The sequence below is a fragment of the Phoca vitulina genome, unplaced genomic scaffold (genome assembly GCF_004348235.1).
Source record: "Phoca vitulina isolate PV1807 unplaced genomic scaffold, GSC_HSeal_1.0 scaffold60, whole genome shotgun sequence".
Lineage (NCBI taxonomy): Eukaryota > Metazoa > Chordata > Mammalia > Carnivora > Phocidae > Phoca > Phoca vitulina.
This window is the reverse complement of record NW_022589763.1, coordinates 5,742,785-5,760,667: the sequence shown is the minus strand read 5'-3', so window position 1 is coordinate 5,760,667 and position 17,883 is coordinate 5,742,785. Positions and strand designations below refer to the sequence as shown.

The window sequence follows — 17,883 nt, the reverse complement described above, 5'->3', positions numbered from 1 at the left end:
AGTAAATGTGCTTTACCTCCTACAGCAAGTCTAGTCTGAGACAGATAATTCCCTCCATCCCTCGGCCTTGCGACTGGAACAGGAAGATCGTGAGGATTGGGACCAAGGTCTCCCTGTCCCCAAGCAGAATTGAAGACCATGGGCGCCTGTCCAGCTGAGCTGAGGAGCTCTGCACGGGGGGAGGTAGTCACACTGTTAGAGCTGTGTTGAATGCTCGCTCCCAGGTGACTATCCTCTCTGCTCCTTGTGGTGAGGGAGCACCTAGATCCAACTAATGTTTTCTGGGTCAGGTGTCGAGGGGCATGTGGAGCGACCTTCTGTCGGTGGGGCCTTGTGGGGCCAATCCATGCACGGCTTTCAGTGCTTCTATATCTGAACACAGAGCAGGAGTTGATGTATTTGTTGCTTGTACTTCCCGGATCCCTTAGCGCCAGGGGCAAGTCTCCCCACCTTGAAGAGCCATACGCAGAGAACTGCCGGTATTTTGGGGGCCCATGACAGCAGCACCCCTTTTGAATTATGATCTCTATGTCTGATGATTTGCCAGTTGGAGCGTCTGGCAAAAGAAGGTAACCTCCACCCGGGCGCGACTATCATAGGCTGCTGGGCTCTTGTCAAAGCGGAACACTTATCTCTAGAGGCTTTGTGACGTTTCTGCCCGATAGTCCCATTCCAAGCTGGGTCAGCTCTGACTCAATGACTGACAGGGTGGGGAGGACCCACCAACTCTTAGCTGTCTGAATGAAATGGGGGGTTCAGGAAGGCGGCTGATGTGGCTCCAGGGCATCTCTGGTTTCCACAGTGGCAACTCCTCCCTTGTGGGAAATTTTATCTCCCACCTGAAGCTAAGCCTCTGGTTCAGTAATGCTCTTGGTTCCCAGAGGTCCTCCTAAATGCCAGGGCCTGGTTCACAAATGGTTGGCCAAGATGAAACCCAGCAGTGTCCCCTGGGCTGCTGCGTATGTGCAGTCTGAGTCCCAGCCAGGCAGATCCCAGAGTGGGCAGAACTCAAGGCCGTTCCCACAGCTTTGGCCAAAACTCACCAGGATGAATGCTGTTCTCTTGGACTCACCCTTGGAGGGTTGCCATTCAGACACCTACCAACATTGAGCTGTGATTGAGTCACACGGCTCACCAATGTGGGCGACCCCAACCAAGGCCCCCTCTTCCGTGAGCTGCACCAGTGCCCCAGAGTAGATGGGCCCCGGTGCCACCTAGAGATCGATGACACCGGACCTGCAGCTCACCATCAGGGCTGTTGAGTGCCCCTCGATTGCTGCCGAAACATTCATTGCTTTTGAACTTACTCAACGTGACATCAGTAATGCTTGTCAACCTCTCAAGAGGAAGTGCAAAAACATGGCTGGTAACAAAGTGATCCCAGCAGACCAGTAATGGTGTCCACTTTCATTCAGGTACCTGGGTAGGCAAGTTCAACATTTAAAAAGCTCATTCTTAACACTCTTTGGAACTAGAAAAGTTCATCAGTTGAATATTTGTTTAAAAGAGGAGCTCAAGCAATAGGAAAATGCAAACTGTAGGGCCTCATATCATTATCTAGAACAATGTGGACATTTCTGCCTATTAATAAGTAACCTCCAAGATGGTGGAGACTTCATTTTGTCCATTACTGGGTCACAGTGTCTAGAACATTGCTTGAAACATAGGAAGGAAACACTGATTGGATGGATATTATTTAACTTGTTGCTGGGGGGGAGGGTAAAGCACAAAATCATGGGCCCGGGGAGGGAAGGAAATGAGAAACAAAGAAACCTATTAAACTTCACTTCCCTTCTGCCTGGCAGAGAGAAGGCAAGTGGATGCAGAAGCGATGCTATCTTCATTCCTCCCTCCGGGGTGGGCTTCTCCTGGTAACTGATTCACTTGAAGATGCCAGTAAATTAGAGTTTGTTGGAAGGGGGCTGAGGAAGCCTTAGCTGGAGTGAAGCTGTAGTATGGGAGCGATTTACAACCTTCCCGGAAGAGGGAGGGAGGGGGGAGGTTTTTATCTTGACAAGAAGTCTCACTGAGGCCATTTGAAAAGGGAGTAGAGTGAAGACGGGGTAGGGTGCAGATCCAGAAGTGCAAACTAGAAGAGATGGAAAACTCTCATATTGGTTCATTTTTAATTAAAAACGTCATCTAGAACATCGTTTAAAAATACTGTCTCTCTCTTGCTCGTTTTTGCGGGATTATAGATGAATTGCTGCTCTAACTGAAGAACATGTTTATTCATTTGGTTTTTCTTAGAACTGAAGTACTACTTGGATCTTGTAACATGAGAATTGGTTACATCTAAGTGGTTTTCAAGGGGAGCATTTTTGTCCCTAAGGGAACACTAAGCCATGACCAGAGACATTTTGGGTTCTCCCACTGGCATGCTGCTGGACATCTGTGGTGCACAGGACAGCTTCTACAACAAAGAATGATCTGTCCAAAATGTCAGGGGTGCTGATGTTCAGAAATTGTGCATTTCTCACCATTTTCATCAAATTCCCATTATTTTTCTCAAAAACATTGTTTGAATTTACAGACAAATAGCCTTCTTGATTCTCAACTGTGGTGGCATCTGAATCACGTAGATGGTTTAAAAAATAGTGATTCCTGGGATGCCTGGGTGGCTCAGTCGGTGAAGCGTCTGCCTTTGGCTCAGGTCATGATTCCAGGGTCCTGGGATCGAATTCTGAGTTAGGCTCCCTGCTCAGCAGGGAGTCTGTTTCTCCCTCTACCTGCTGCTCCCCCTGGTTGTGCCCTCTCTCTCTGACAAATAAATAAATAAAATCTTAAAAAAAAATACTGATTTCTAAGCCACCCCAGACCAATTAAATGAAGATGTCTGGTGCCAAGGGCTGGCCATCTGCATTTTTAAATGAATAATTGTCACCAGCATTGAGCAGCACTGGTTCAAATGATGTAACCCAGGAAACCAAAACCACCCGTAGTTGATCTATCTTATCTGCATGGAAAGTATCTACAAATAAAATGATACAGTTCTCCCATTTAAACGAGAATGTAACAGATACCATTACTCCACGGCTTCCTATGTGCTTGCTGACATTTTGGAAAAGATTTTCTTTCACTTAGATAAGGAAAAATGTGCTTTAAAATAATGTTCCTGCTCTCAGAAAGATCATTGTGGAATAGAGCAAAAATATTTACTTTGTTTTTTTTTTATTTTATTTATTTATTTGAGAGACAGAGAGAGAGAGAACATGAGTGGGAGGAGGCAGAGGATCAAGCAGACTCCCCACTGAGCAGGGAGCCCAACTCAGGGCTTGATCCCAGGACCCTGAGATCATGCCCTGAGCTGAAGGCAGATGCTTAAGTGACTGAGCCACCCAGGTGTCCCTACTTCTTTGATATATTGGTAGCAATGTTTAACTTCTAAGTCCATTTCTTTTCTTTTCTTTTTTTTAAGATTTTATTTATTTATTTGACAGAGAGAGAGACAGCGAGAGAGGGAACACAAGCGGGGGGAGTGGGAGAGAGAGAAGCAGGCTTCCCGCCTAGCAGGGAGCCCGATGTGGGACTCGATCGCAAGACGCTGGGATCATGATCTGAGCCGAAGGCAGACGCCTAAGGACTGAGCCACCCAGGCGCCCCTAAGTCCATTTCTTTATGGTGAACATTTCAGTTCATTTCAGTGACTTCACATTATCACTGATTATAGAGTACTGCATGGTATTAGTGTGCTAGACTGCAGTCTAAATATAAGTCCATTATCATAATTTCCCTCCCTGTAAATAAAAAGTGAGACATAAAATCCTATGGATGAATGATTTAAAAATAACTTCTAGGATAGTTGTGGTTTAGATTTAAACATTCTGATTTTTGATTGGCTTATTAGTTTATTTACTTCCTTTTCCACTAACTTAGTGAAAGTGTACAAATGTTGTGTTTCTTTTTTTGTTATGAGGTTAGAGAAAGAAGCAGAAGTTCATGTGTTAGTTAGGATTCTCCAGAGAAACAGAACCAATAGAAAACAGATAAAGCGATCGATAAACAGACAGAAGAGGAGGATTCTTATAGGAATTGACTCATGTAGTAATGGACACTGGGAAGTGCCACCATCTGCCATCAGGAAGCTGGAGAACCAGCTGGAAAGCCAGTGTTGTAATTAGGTCCAAGTACAAAGACATAAGAGTTGGAGGGTAGGTAGTGGAAGTCCTGGTCTGAATCTGAAAACCCAAGAACCAGGAGTGCTCATGCCTGAGAGCAGGAGACAGCTCGAGCAGAGACAGAGAAAATGCCCTTCCTCTGCCTTTTTGTTCTAATCAGGCTCTCAACGGATTGGACGATGTCCACCCATCTTGGTGAGAGCCATCTTTACTCAGTCTACTCTTTCAAATGCTACTCTCTTCTGGAAACGTTGTGACAGATACACCCAGAAATAACATTTGGCCAGCTTTCTGGGTATCTCTTAGCCCGGTCACATTGACACATCAAATTAACCATCAGAGTTCATTTATCATATTCATAAATGGTCTTCCAGTAGCATAAAAAAGATCATTTTTTCCCCTTAACTCGCCCAGTAGTCTTCCCTAAAATGAATCTTTTCTAAAACTCACCCAAGGAATTGAAAAGGTAGGTAAGTCTAACAGACATAGAGAAAATAATTCAATCACGTAACAGTAGCACAAAGACCTCCAATGGCAGATGGAGCTAAAGATTGAGATTAGGTTAGGTGTTATCTGGTATAGATACAGTTTGGAACATAGATTTCCCTAATATTACATAGCTTCAAAACTTGCCCCAAATCCATGGATCTGCGGAAGGCCACATTACTCTAGTAACTGATTTTCAGGCTTGTGGTGCTCTTTTAATCCCTTCATCATCTTATAACCCCTCCCATTTATATTCATGCTTGCTCCCCATGTGATCTCATGGAGCCCATGGGTTTGAATATCACCTGTATATGCTGATCCTCAAATCTTTATCTACCGGGAGCGTGAAGAGCTGACAAGCAAAATGTCCCCTATCAGTAGGCAGCCACGGACCCACAGAAGACCATATTACTGACAGTGGATTCCACATGCTGGTTCTTTAAACCATGGAGTTGTCCTGTTTTCCAAGTGAGCCGGCATCCCCTTCTCTTCTACATTTTATGTTCTAGTCTTTCTGACAGTGACCTGTTGTTTTACTACGGATTCAAAGCAGTTCATTCTCAGCGTCAGCATTGGAACACCCCCTTCTGTTCCTTATTATTTCCAAGAATAACACTCAATGACTAAACCCTATTCTTCTCTGACTTCACACCCAAAAAAAAGAATTGCTTTTTGACTCCTTCTTTCAACAAATAATTCATTTCATATTGCTATAGAAGGCTTGGACCCTGAATTGTTGGTCAAATGAACACGTCGTGTCTGGCACTGTTATTTTTACTTCATTATATTTTTAATTAAATTTTGGGAACATAGAGTTGGATAAATGATAATTCCTGGTTCATCGCATTTTCACCGTTGTTCCAAATATGGCCCATTTTACATGTTCAACTAGCTATTTAATTTGTTATTGTTAATAGTGTAACGGACACCAGCAAATCCCATTACTGGAAACAAAAGCTAGGTTTTTTATAATCAACCAGTCCTCCTGCTTTGTCTACCATGACCCTGCAATCTATGTCAACTATTTCCTTTTCTTTTTAGAGTATATTTATTGCATATATATGCTCACTAATAAATACATTTGTTATTCTAGTTATCTTTCACCTCCTAACATACACCATACGTATTCTGTTGGCAACTGTTTTCACTTCCTGTTCTATTACTAAGGTTGATCTTTAACACATACATCTCGGCAGTTAATTTATTCTGACAACTGGATACTATTTCCTATGTGAATACATCAGAGTTTATGCATCTGCCCTCCCCCCAATGGACATTTTGTTGGCTTCAAGGTCTTGCTAACATGAGCTGTCCTGTTATGAATGTGCTTGTCCACGGTGTGTATGATGCACATGCAGTAACGTCCCTTGGGTCGCGTGGAAGTGGGATTGAGGAATCACTGGCCATGGGACTGGTCAGCTGTCTAGACATGATGCCTGGCCCTTGTGCAGAGTCAGGGCATCAGTTTCTGCCCCCACCAGCAATGTATAAAAGCCGCTCTGGAGTCTCCTCTGCAAGTTGTACCATAGTCAAGACTTTCCACTGTAGCCAAGAGAAAGGGCATAAAAGAGCATCCACTCTGCTCTTATTTTAGGTATTCTTTTTCTGACCACCAATGATGCTTAACTTTTCTTCATACATCTTTTAGAAATATGTGTGTCCTCATCTGTCCTGGCCTAGTAAGAGCTTTTGCTTTTTTTTCTGTTCATCTCTTTGTGCCGTGTTTTCCTGCTGATTTGTAGGAATTCATGCTCTAGTCTTCATTCTAATATTTTGTCAGTCCTGTGTACCGTGAAAATATTGTCTTCTACTCTGTAATGAGTCTCTTTTCTCTCTTTAAGATGTTCCTGATGGACAATAGGTCTTAATTTTAATATAACTGAATAGATCAATGTTTTGTTTTTGTGTTTAATTAATGCGTTTTATTTATTTATTTATTTATTTATTTATTCATTCATTCATTCATTTAAGAAATCTTTCCCTAGTCCTGGGTTCATCTTTGATCTGACTCGTGATTTGTTCTCTCTCTCTCTCTTTTTTAGGATTTTATTTATTTATTTCAGAGAGAGTGAGAACCGGGGGGTGGGGGGTAGCAGAGAAAGCAGCAGGCTCCCAGCTGAGCAGGGAGCCCGATGCAGGGCTGCATCCCAGGACCCTGGGATCACGACCTGAGCCGAAAGCAGACGCTTAACCGACTGAGCCACCCAGGCACCCCAGATTTGTTCTCTCTTGTTAGATAATGGTTTGAGCCCTTTCCTTCCTCACTTCCCTGGGCCTAATTCAGATATTCCTTGGGGGCGGGGGAGCAAATCAGTATTGCCTTCTGAAGCTTTGAGCTTGATGTTGCTTCACCTGGGACTGAACTTCAGGTCTGGTTCCAGCTGTCTTGAGTCTGGGGGCAAATGTTGGTGCTGCCTCCCGGACCTTGGCTGCCCCTTGTAGGCAGCTGTAATCTGGCTTGCTGCATTCAGTCAGGCAGATTGCATGCTGGGAAGCAGAGAGCCAAGCGTGGTGTGAAGAATTTCCATTTGTTTCCGGTTTCCATAATTTCAGATAACTCTTTTGCTGTTAGTAAACTTCCATATCATACTTTCAAAAACCTCACATAAATAAAGGAACAAATTATTCCTGCACAAAATACGTTGAACTCAGAAGCATTATGCTAAATGCAAAAACCGCCAGACCCAAAGCTTCATCCCATGCGATTCCATTTATAGAACATTGTGGAAGAGACAAAAACGGAAGGAGAAAAAATTCAGATCACTGGTTGCCGGAGGCTGGGGTGAGGGCGGGAGGTTAATGCAGGCATGAGAAAACTGTCTGTGGTGACAGAAATATTCTATATCACAAGTGTATTGGTGGTTACACAACTGCATACTTTGTTAAGACTCATCGATTGTCCCTTTCAAATTTGTGAATTTTATTTTATGTCAATTCTATTTTATGTATATTTACCTGAAAGCTGACTAAAAAAGAGTTAAATAAGAAAAAAACGTATAATTTAACTCCCCACAGTGTAATTTTATGTAGCAAACACTGAGTCTTAGGAAGATGTTTAAAATCAGGTAGAGTGTTTGACCAGGTGTCAAAAATGACTCTAGTGTTCACAGCTGCTGTGTGAGTTCTTTTTGGATAATATTCTAGGTTTCAATGCTTATCTTGAATACTCTGGAGAAGCAGATGGTGTTGCCCTGGGCATTTTCCTCTGTCATCATTTATATATCACCAATACCATTTCTGTCTCACAAGCTGTTTTGATAAATCATTTTGGAAAGTGGACTTGGTTTTCATGTTCAGAAACTAACGTCTACTTCAGAAGTCACTTAAAAATCATGCTCACCTTTCCTTTAACGGGAACAGACTCTTCTAAACTACAGGATGATTGCTCAAATGCAGTGGTTCTCCACTGGGAGCAGTTTTGCTCCCCCACTCAGGGGACACGGGGGTCTATCTGGAGATATAACAGATTGTTGGGGTGGGTGGGTAGCTGCTGACTTCCAGAGGGTGGAAGGCAGCTAAGCTCCCCCTGGCACAGGATAGCTCCCCACTGCAAATCCCCAGCCCAAAATGTCAATAGTGCCGAGGTGGAGAAACACTGGTATAAAGTTTATGGTAAATAAAAAAGGGGTGTCTGGTGGCTCAGTTGGTTAAGCATCTGCCTTTGGCTCAGGTCATGATCCCGGGGTCCTGGGATCGAGCTCCGCATCGGGCTTCTTGCTCAGCGGGGAGCCTGCTTCTCCCTCTGTCCTTCTCCCCTGCTCATGCTCGCTCTCTGTCTCTCTCTCAAATAAATAAATAAAATCTTAAAAAAAATTTTAAAAAACAGAAGAGTAGTTAAAAACCAAAACAAAACTTATAAATTCACTGGTTAATCCTGTAAATGCTTATCTACCTTGTCTAGTTTGAGTACTCGTTATTTATTGAAGGGCTGTACCTAGTCCTTTTGAAATATTATCTCAAAATAATCTGGGGAGTTGGTTTCTACTAAGATCTCTATTTTACAAGGAGAAGTTATAGAGATGTAAAGAAGTGAAGGAGTCTGTATGGGAGACACATCCCCAGGGGCACCCGGGTGGCTCAGTCCCTTAAGCATCCGACTCTTGGTTTCGGCTCAGGTCGTGATCTCAGGGTGATGAGATCGAGCCCCGGTCAGGCTCTGTGTTGGTTCTGTGCTCAGCATGGAGTCTGCTTGAGATTCTCTCCGTCTGCCCTTCCTGCTCATTCTCTCTTTCTCTCTCTCTCAAATAAATAAATCTTCAAAAAAAAAAAAAAAAAAAAAGACACATCCCTTGTTCCTGCAACTCAGATTTCCATGCTGGGTTGATTCCAAACGGATATTCTTCACCCTTTCTAGTCTTCAAACAATATCATTTCTCATAATCCCTTCCTATCTCAGCAGGCAATTATGATAAAGTCCTAACTGAAAAAAGTTTGCAGACATAATTATAATTTCACTTGATTTTTTGGGTGGGGGTGGATAAAACCTCTAGGGCAAAAAGTCTTTGGTATTAAATTAATAATAAAAAGGTGCCCTTAGTTCTTTGAAAACAGGAAAGGACTTACTTCTTTTCATTTCTTCCATGGTGCATAATACCAGGAAACAGTCATTCAAGTAGTGATACTCTGCTAATGTGAAAGAGTTAACCAGCTCTCGTCGTGATTCACTGGCTCATTATGTATCAGTGAGTCAGGTACCTGTCAGTCTGTATGATTGCTCTCAACCGCACATTTTTCCTAGCACAGTCCTCACATTATGACTATCAAGATGTTGAAAATAAATTTCTCATAGACGAATGCTAGCCCATGGTAGCTTCTGATTATTTGCAGGAGAAAAAGAAAGGGTTGAATACATGTGGGTTCCTTCACTTAAGTTCTTTTATGAGCCGAGAAGTTGTTATCATGTCACTGAGTACTTTCTTGACATGGTACAATATCCAGAAGGACCATGGGAAAAATATTCCCACTCGGAATCCCACTTAAGCCACAGGACAATTCCATTTACCATCTTTGGCATCTAACTGTTGTCCATCCGTGTCCCAGGGAAACACAGATCGCTGCGGAAACAGAGCAAAGTGAGCCCCTGGCCTTGGCATTCCTTCTCTGGAACTCAGTCAACACTTTGTGTGAAAGGGAGTGTTGTGAGGGTGTGAAGAAGGGGTGGGCATTACGAAGTACCGAAGCACCTGGATGGAGAAGGGAAGGGAACGACCTTTGATTTCTGACTCGTTGAAATGCCCCAAATTCAATGAGAGGGCAGAATATTCTCCAGCTGGGGCTAGTTATAGCCACTGGAGAAAATCCCGCAAATAGACCCAGACTTTTTTTGGTTTTGTTCTGTTTCGGTCTTACAGGATGCTTCCCCCGCCCCCCCCCCCCCCAAGCCCCCGTGGATTCAGAAGAGGAATATAAACTCATGTCTTAGTTGCATTCATTGGTCTATTCACCTGGTGTCCGGGTATCCCGGTGCTTCCTTCTCGGTCTTAAATGTGTTTATCTTAATCTCTTGACAAGATGAACATCTTGTATGAAGTGACCCATGAGTGTTGAAAGGCTCTTCTTTTTTCCCCTGCTAACACTGTAGATAAAACCTGTCACCTTTTTGTGCATTAGTATCCCCTGGTGGTGAATTTTATTCATATATTCTCATATTTTGGTGAATCTTAAGAAGCAAGCGATGTGTAAGCTGCAAAGGTGTTCTGAACAGAAGCTCCTTCGAATAAAACACAGACAGTTGGCCTTTGTCATTCAGTGTTATAGTGAATAGGTTGAAAAGTGATTAAAGGGGCGCCTGGGGTTAAACAGTTAAGTGTCTGCCTTCAGCTCAGGTCATGATCCTGGGGTCCTGGGATCGAATCCCGTGTCATCGGGCTCCCTGCTTAGCGGGGAGTCTGCTTCTCCCTCTCCCTCTGACCCTTCCCCCGCTCATGCTCTCGCTTTCTCAAGTAAATAATAAAAAATCTTTAAAAAAAAAGTGTTTAAAAGCTAAGAAAAAATTCATTTGAAGACTAATGTGCTCATTTCTGTAATTTAGTGTGACTGCATTTACACAGGAAAGCCTTTCTGTGTTTAAATCCACACTGGCATTAATCTAGTTACTATTTATGGAGAACACTGCATGATCATCCTAGTCAGATTCACGCTTTAGAGCTGACAATTTAGTCCTAAAATTAGGTTATCACGGGTGAAGGGCTCTGTGGCTGCATTTTATTGGTGTGGCCAGCATGTGGCGCTGTTTCCCGTTAAAAGCTGCCTTTGTAAATTGTCAGAGCTCTCCAAATCTATGGTATTTACAGTGGCTCAATGTAAATTTCAATGGGCTCCAAACATCAAAGAAGGAAAACCCACTTAAGTCTTTAAACAGAATAGAATTTCAGTATTTCTGAAGAGCACCTGTAGATTTCTTTTCATGTTTAGGAATGAACAGAATAAAAGTATGATTGTTTATTAGAACTTCCTTGTTTAAAAGCTTTAAAAAGTGTGATTCTACAAAATTTTAAATATGAATTTCACTGAAAAATTCATTATTTATTTCACATGAAAACTAGGCCAGTCAGAAGAGGGAAATGAGGTTTTTAAAGTTATATTATTAAAGATTTAGTAAAAATGGTATAATTTCAATTTCTTTTAAGGTGCTTATGATTCTCAAAATATATGTTGGGGGCAAACCAGTGATATTTTGGTCATGTCAAGAACCGGAAATACACAAGTTACTTTTTGTATTTTAAATAGTTCCCTACATTTGACTATTAAGTACTTATTTTATGGCTATATGTATTGGGTTTCCAAAACCCAATATTCTTGGCATGGTCCATCAGCTGCTATGCTCAGTAAGACGCTAAAATCAGCAGAGGCCATTAAATGTGCTAAAGCTAAAAATTTCTGGCGGTAGGTGCTGGGAGGGAAAAAGCATTCACAGTTGAATATAACGATTACCATACAGTGGATCCTTGGAACATGAAAATGCATATTGACACATTTTATTTTTTAGTAGTTCTTTTAATTTTAGAAATTATTGCAGTGACAGAATAAAATTTTAGTGATGACTTAATCTAGAATAGGCTCTTAGCATGCCTGCAGAACAGGTACCAAATTTAATACTAATTGATAGATTGATGGTGACTTTGGGGGAGGAGAGGCAAAAGGGCAGGGAGACAAGCTCATGAAAAGGAGGAGTAGCTTGAAATCATGTTATTTAACCATCCTTTGTGTATTTGCCCAGAAAAATTTAAAATTTCATTAAGCTATTCTTTAGTGCACAAAAGAAATAGCAGTTTTCTGATGCTTCCTAGTAAAATCTTAGTAAATAGCAAAGTGATTAATAAAATTTATACCTTTAAACATGTAAACGCAGCAACTCTGAATTTTTATAATCTCACCGAAGAGGAAAATGTGTCGTATGCTTAACTTATCCCCAAATAGGATCTCTACAGTACACAGTGATTAAAAAAAAACAACAGATGATTGCAAATGAATGTGTGTGTCCTTTTCTACAAAGCACAGTATATTCAATGGCCCTATTGCATAAACTTATCATTTCCATTTGTAAAAGGATGAAATTGGCTGTCAGAGACCAGGGCAGTAAGCCGTGCCAGAGAGGTTCACGCCATTCTTGCCTGAAATCATATTACAAAAGATGGAAATCTGATATGTATCCATTCAGTTGTTAACTGCATCCCATACTCCCCATTTCACTACTTTTTCCTCTTAAGAGCCCTTGGAATTCCCTGGATCATGTAATTCCAAGCTAAGCAGAAGGGATAAAGTCTGGAGAAGGAAAGCGCAGTTAAAGAAGAATCTAGAAGACTCTTCTTACCAAAATTCTGAGAACTTAGCCTGCAAATGTAGTTGTGAGAATGGGTCACGGCTCTAGCAGGGAGACATTTCCTGGTTTTCTCACATTTTCTTTTCCAGAAGTCAACTGCAGTTTCCTAGACTAGGTGCATGTTATTACATCATCAAATGAAGGCAATTAAACTCATGTGAGTTCCCTCCCCTCGCTTCACTGTCCCCTATAGCTAATGACCGGGGACCTCATAAATGCCATCAAATTTAAGTATTGGTCTTCCCCAATTTTAGAGTGAGTTCTCAATTTGCTTTTTCAAGAGGGGTGTATCTAGGAAAAGATTATGCTTGTTTCCTTCATAGTTTATTCTTATCAAATGCAGCTGGGAAGCTTTTGAAAAGATAAACTGCTAGTCTGAAAAAATAAGTCTAACACTATGTTGTTAGACTGGAATGTACTGGAAAAAGTATAGCAATATGATTATTAAGAAATAGATAGCTGTGTCCAATCCATATCAACATGTATACCTAAAAAAATTACTTTAAACAACAAAAAAGCCGTAAATGCTACTGAAATCCATCTTTAGTGGGTTGTTTTCTAAACCAATTATCTGTCAAACCTGCCCCTGGTTCAATGGCTATAGGAACACCAGGTGTTGTTTAAAAGTTGAGATTCCAGTGCCCTACCCACATATGCTGAGCCAGAATCTCTGAACGTGGAATTCTGGAGTATACCTTTAGCAAGCTTCTCAGAGGGTTCTTATTCTATGGTAAAAAAAGGGGGGAAGGAAGGAAGGGAGGAAGGAAGGAAGGGAGGGAGGGAGGAAGGAAGGGAGGGAGGGAGGAAGGAAAGAAAGGAAGATACTCATATCCTAAAAAAATTATAAGGAAGAATATAGCTAACTTCTTGGATTCTTCTAGAACCTGACCAAGACGGGCCACACAGTTCGGTCTTGGTTCACATAGATAGAAATAAGGGTCAGTTAAAACTCTTTCCCACTGTCCTTGCTGGATGGGTGTTTTGTCTATTTAAAGTCAAAGTGAAGTCAATACAAGGTTCATTTCTTCTCCAGACCAATTCAGACTGTGGGGTTCAAGTTGACTTTGAGCAAAGCCTTGCTAAGCTCTTTCTTACCAATGTATCTGGACAATTTTCACCCATCCATTTATCCATCATTCCTTCTATACACTATGGTTCTCCTCCCATGTGGTGGATCTTCATAAACTTAGAGATCTTCATGAACTTAACCAGTCCTATCAAAAGTTAGCTTCTATGAGCCGCAAAATAAATCGGGCACATAGAAGCAGAATAAAAAACTTAGATTTTAACTGTTATTCTGACTTTACCAAAATGTTTTCCTTTTACAAGTTACTTCAAACTAAAATTAAAATAGATAACATAAAAAAGGCAGGCATAGTCACGGAAGATGTCTGCGATAATTCTAAAACAAGAAAGCAGTATTATCGCAAGTATAATTTTAACATGTGCATGAGGTGGCCCTATATGTTTAATCCCAAGCTTTCTGTTCAATGGACTAGATGTTCTCTTTTGTGGTTTATTATAAAATGCATTTATTCATGGAAATGAATATGCTATGGAACCCATAAAAGTAGCACGCACACTGCTTTTTAAAAAAATACAGTGATCCCTTTGAACATTTAAAAGCTGTTTTTAAAAGCTCAGCATTCTTGTCCCTATGATTTCACTTTCTAGAATATAAATTTCATGATATGACACGCAAAGTTATAAATCAAAGATACCATAAGAAAATGTAGGCATGCATAATATCCTTGCTTTCACCAAGACCAGGTATTTGCTTAACTTTAAATGTTAAATGCAGTGGAAGCCTCTGCTATAGATTTTGGAAATGTTTTTAGTAATTCCCAGTGAATTCGAAGACAATTCCTCTATTCAGATGTCACTCCTCCATTCAGTGCTTTAAGGCCGTCTACACCTACCAGCTTGGGGTCATCATGGTTAGCTTCTTTGCTCTAGTCATTATTAAGTGTTTAACAGACTTTAAAAAGATTTCCATTCAGGGGCACCTGGGTGGCTCAGTCGGTTAAGCGTCTGCCTTCGGCTCGGGTCATGATCCCGGGGTTCTGGGATCGAGCCCCGCATCAGGCTCCCTGCTCGGCGGGAAGCCTGCTTCTCCCTCTCCCACTCCCCCTGCTTGTATCCCCTCTCTCGCTGTCTCTCTCTCTCTCTGTCAAATAAATAAAATATTAAAAAAAAAAAAAAGATTTCCATTCACAACTCTGAGCGTCTTTTAAACTGAGCTCATGCCTAAATTTTTTATGTTTCCCGCTCAAGTGCAGTATTGTGTTGCTGAAACCTACACACAGGGCTGTCTGCATAACTCAAGCCTCGTTCAGAATTAAAATCAAGATGGTGATAGGAGAACATTAAACCGCATGTGATCTTCCTAGGATGGAGCTCTGTACGACTGGCCAGGCCGCACACCCACGAAGCTGGTTCTTCCTGCAGGACCTTTTGAAAGAGACCACTCTGGTTTTTAAAAAATTCATGGGGAAACACACTAGGCAGTGAATTCCATTTGGCCTTGCTGACTTAACCGTGTGAAGAAATATACACAGAAGATGATGTACTTGAAAAAGAATCATAGGTATAACAGGATAACTGTAGATGGTTGTCATTATAACTTAACAGGAAGAGCTCAGAATCACAGAGTGGAAAATGTGCGGAAAAATGGGGGTGGGGAAAGGTTGGAAATTGGGGAAAGAGCCTAAGCTCTATGGGGAGAGGAATCCCACTCTGATGAATCTTTGGGCAGGTCGAGTGCATCTACACACTAGCTGTGCTTAGTTGTGTGCTTATGGAGGTAGTAGGTTTTGGAACCCGTAAGTCCCATTCTGTATGAGAATGTGGGGAGGTCCGGGCACCGGCTATCAGTCAGGTGGTGTGCACCTGAGTATGCGTGTGCATATGGGTCTCTTTGACTCAACTGCGTTATATGCATATCCCCATGCGCCAAGCGCAGCCTTCATGATCACATCCCAGCTCTCTCTAGGGCGCCCGGCCTCCCTGCTCTCACTTCCCGGTGGAACTCAGGGCAGCATGAACCTTGTAACAGGTGCTGGATTATAAATGCTGCCGTAGCTCTTTACGGGGCACGGCCCTCTCTGGGGACTGAGAGCACGTGTAGCCAAAGAGCCTGGGAAAAGATTGCAAGAGACGGTGAGGCTGAATCAAGAGTCTTGGGGGCCACATTCAAGGGCAAGAGTTTGGGAAAGATTTCTGTTTTGAGGCGCTTACCTTGGGAGAGAGTAGTGCTTACCAGAAAAACAGACAGCCGAGGAAGCAAGTAGTGTGTGTCTGTTTAACAAATGGCACTTGCTATGTACTCAGATCGGTTTCCAGGTAATAATGAGGAAAGAAGGGAGGAAGAAGAAAGGAAGAAATGCGGGGGGTGGAGGGGGGAGGAAAGTGTCAGTCAAATGTCCTTGCCTGGCTTCTGACTCCTCTTATATCCGTATCAGTTGTTACTTGGGAATAAAAGGAAATTCAAATATGTGAAAGTAGGAGCGAAGCTTGGACCCGGGGTAGAACCTGGGGAGGAAGCCCACAACTTGGAGGCGCTGCGTCCTTCCGTAGGCAGGTTGGACGCCCTTGGGGGTCCCGAGGCCCTCCTTTCCAAGAGGGCACCTCCATCCCAGGCCCGGGCTCGCACACACCTGACGTTTAGCTGGATGGTGGTGGGGGGTGGGGTGGGGAGAATGCGGACTGTGGGGGAGCCTGCGTGGGAGACCGACCACCCAGAGTGGGCGCACCGGGAAGACCCGGCCGGCGCCGCCCTGCCTTTGAGCGCGGGGGCTCGCTGCCCCTTAGACCTGCCCACGGCCCTCCGCCCGGCCCCCCTGTCACTCACTTTCCTTACAGCCAATGGCGCGGCCGCCTGTCACCCTCACCCCACCCCTCGAGGCAGAGCAGGGAGGAGGTTGGCGGGGCGGGCGCGGGGCTGGAGTTGAATGATTGAACTTTGCAGCGGAGTTGCGGCGGCCGCGAGGTTCCCGGCAGTGCGGCCCCGGCGCGGAGCTGGGAGCCTCGGCCAGCGCCCGGCGCCCGCGCCCCCGACCCGCAGCCATGGTGCCCGGGGCGCCCGGCGCGGCCCTGACCCTCTGCCTCTGGCTGGCGGCCTCCGGGGGCTGCCTGGCTGCTCGGCGGCTGGACGAGTCCCTGTCGGCCGTGAGCGTCCAGCGCGCCCGCTGCTCCTCCAGGTGCCTCAGCTTGCAGATCACGCGCATCTCCGCCTTCTTCCAGCATTTCCAGGTACGGGAACCGCCGCGGGGACCGTGGCGCGGGGCGCACGCGGCGCCTGCCTCCCAGCCTCGGCGCCCAAACTTCTCGCCGGGCTCGGCCGGCAGATCCCGCTTTCCTTCGGCGTGGGTCTCACAGTCGACGTGGTCGAGCCCTCCTTTCCAGCCTCCTCCTTGCCCCCGAAAGGAAAAAGAAACGTGCAGCAGCATCTTCCCCAACTCGCCTGTTCCCCGCGGAAAACGCGGGGCGCTCTCTGCGGGGAGGGAGAGCGGCTGTGCAGAAGCCGAGCGTGGCTGTGAGCATTTGTTACTTTCCCAGGACCTCCGCGCGCGGGACCTCGGGCTGGGGGCGAGTCCCGCGAACTCCCGGGCGCTCGGGGGCCCCCGCTGCCGCCAGCACTGTGAGCGAGGCCGGGAGGCGCGCCCAGCTGCGCCCGGGGACCGCGCGACTCGCCCAGCCCCGCAGGTGCCCGCGGGTCGATACTTTTGTCTCCACCGAGCGGTGCTTTCACATTCGGCGGGCCCGGAGCTCGCAGCCCACCCCTGGAGCCCCAGGGGCTCCCAGTCCGTCGTGTGTTCCAGAACGTGTGTGTTGGGGAGGCGGGGGGTGGTAGCTGTGCGCTCCCCAGTTCGGAGCCCCGGAGCTTCTAGGTCTAGTCAGTGGACAGTGTGGACAGTAAGGGGAGAGACTCAGGGGGTACGGGACTTAAAGGGCCGCGTTGGGATGCTCGGAGGAGGGTCCTGGGGTCAGTGTCTTCCCCCAGCCCTCGTAGGTCCTTCCAGCTTGGGTGTGCAAGAACGTGTGTGTGAATGACTGTGAATGTTGGGCGTTCAGGGGGACGCACGCTTGTTGCCTGTGGACTGCCGGGACCCTTGGTGTTGGGGGGAGCAACAGCGCTGAGGGTCCCCGCAGGTCGTGCGTGGGAACCCGGGATGCTGGGGGCGCATTTGCGCCGCTTGCGGACTCTGCGGAGGCGCGTCGGGTTGCCTTTCGCAGCCGATCCGAGTGCGCGCAGTCTGAAATCATTCACGCAGACGCCTTATTTCTCTCGAGGGCCCTCGTTCTCCCCTTGGCCTTCTCGCCTCTGTCCTTAGCGGCTCACCTGTTCCAAGACCCTAACTTCCTTCTTGCCGCAGGGCGGACTGAGGAGGCCAGAAGGAGACTCGGGACTCTTTGGCAGGTTTTTGATCTCAGGAAATAAACTGGGCGCCCCTCCCG

The 17,883-nt window shown here is 44.9% G+C and overlaps 1 protein-coding gene across 5 annotated transcripts in view; it reads left to right on the top strand.

Moving 5' to 3' along the window:
- The window catches only part of ANOS1 (anosmin 1), a 696,329-nt gene that overhangs the window by 486,875 nt on the left and 191,571 nt on the right, over positions 1–17,883 (top strand). Inside the window, exon 1 of one of the 5 annotated variants that reach the window (XM_032391222.1) lies at positions 16,396–16,677. The exons of the other annotated variants lie outside the window; for them this stretch is intronic. Coding sequence (XP_032247113.1) covers positions 16,492–16,677 — 186 coding nt within the window. The 5' untranslated portion in view covers positions 16,396–16,491. Of the gene's footprint in view, positions 1–16,395; positions 16,678–17,883 lie in introns of those variants that run through there. 5 annotated transcript variants of the gene reach the window in all.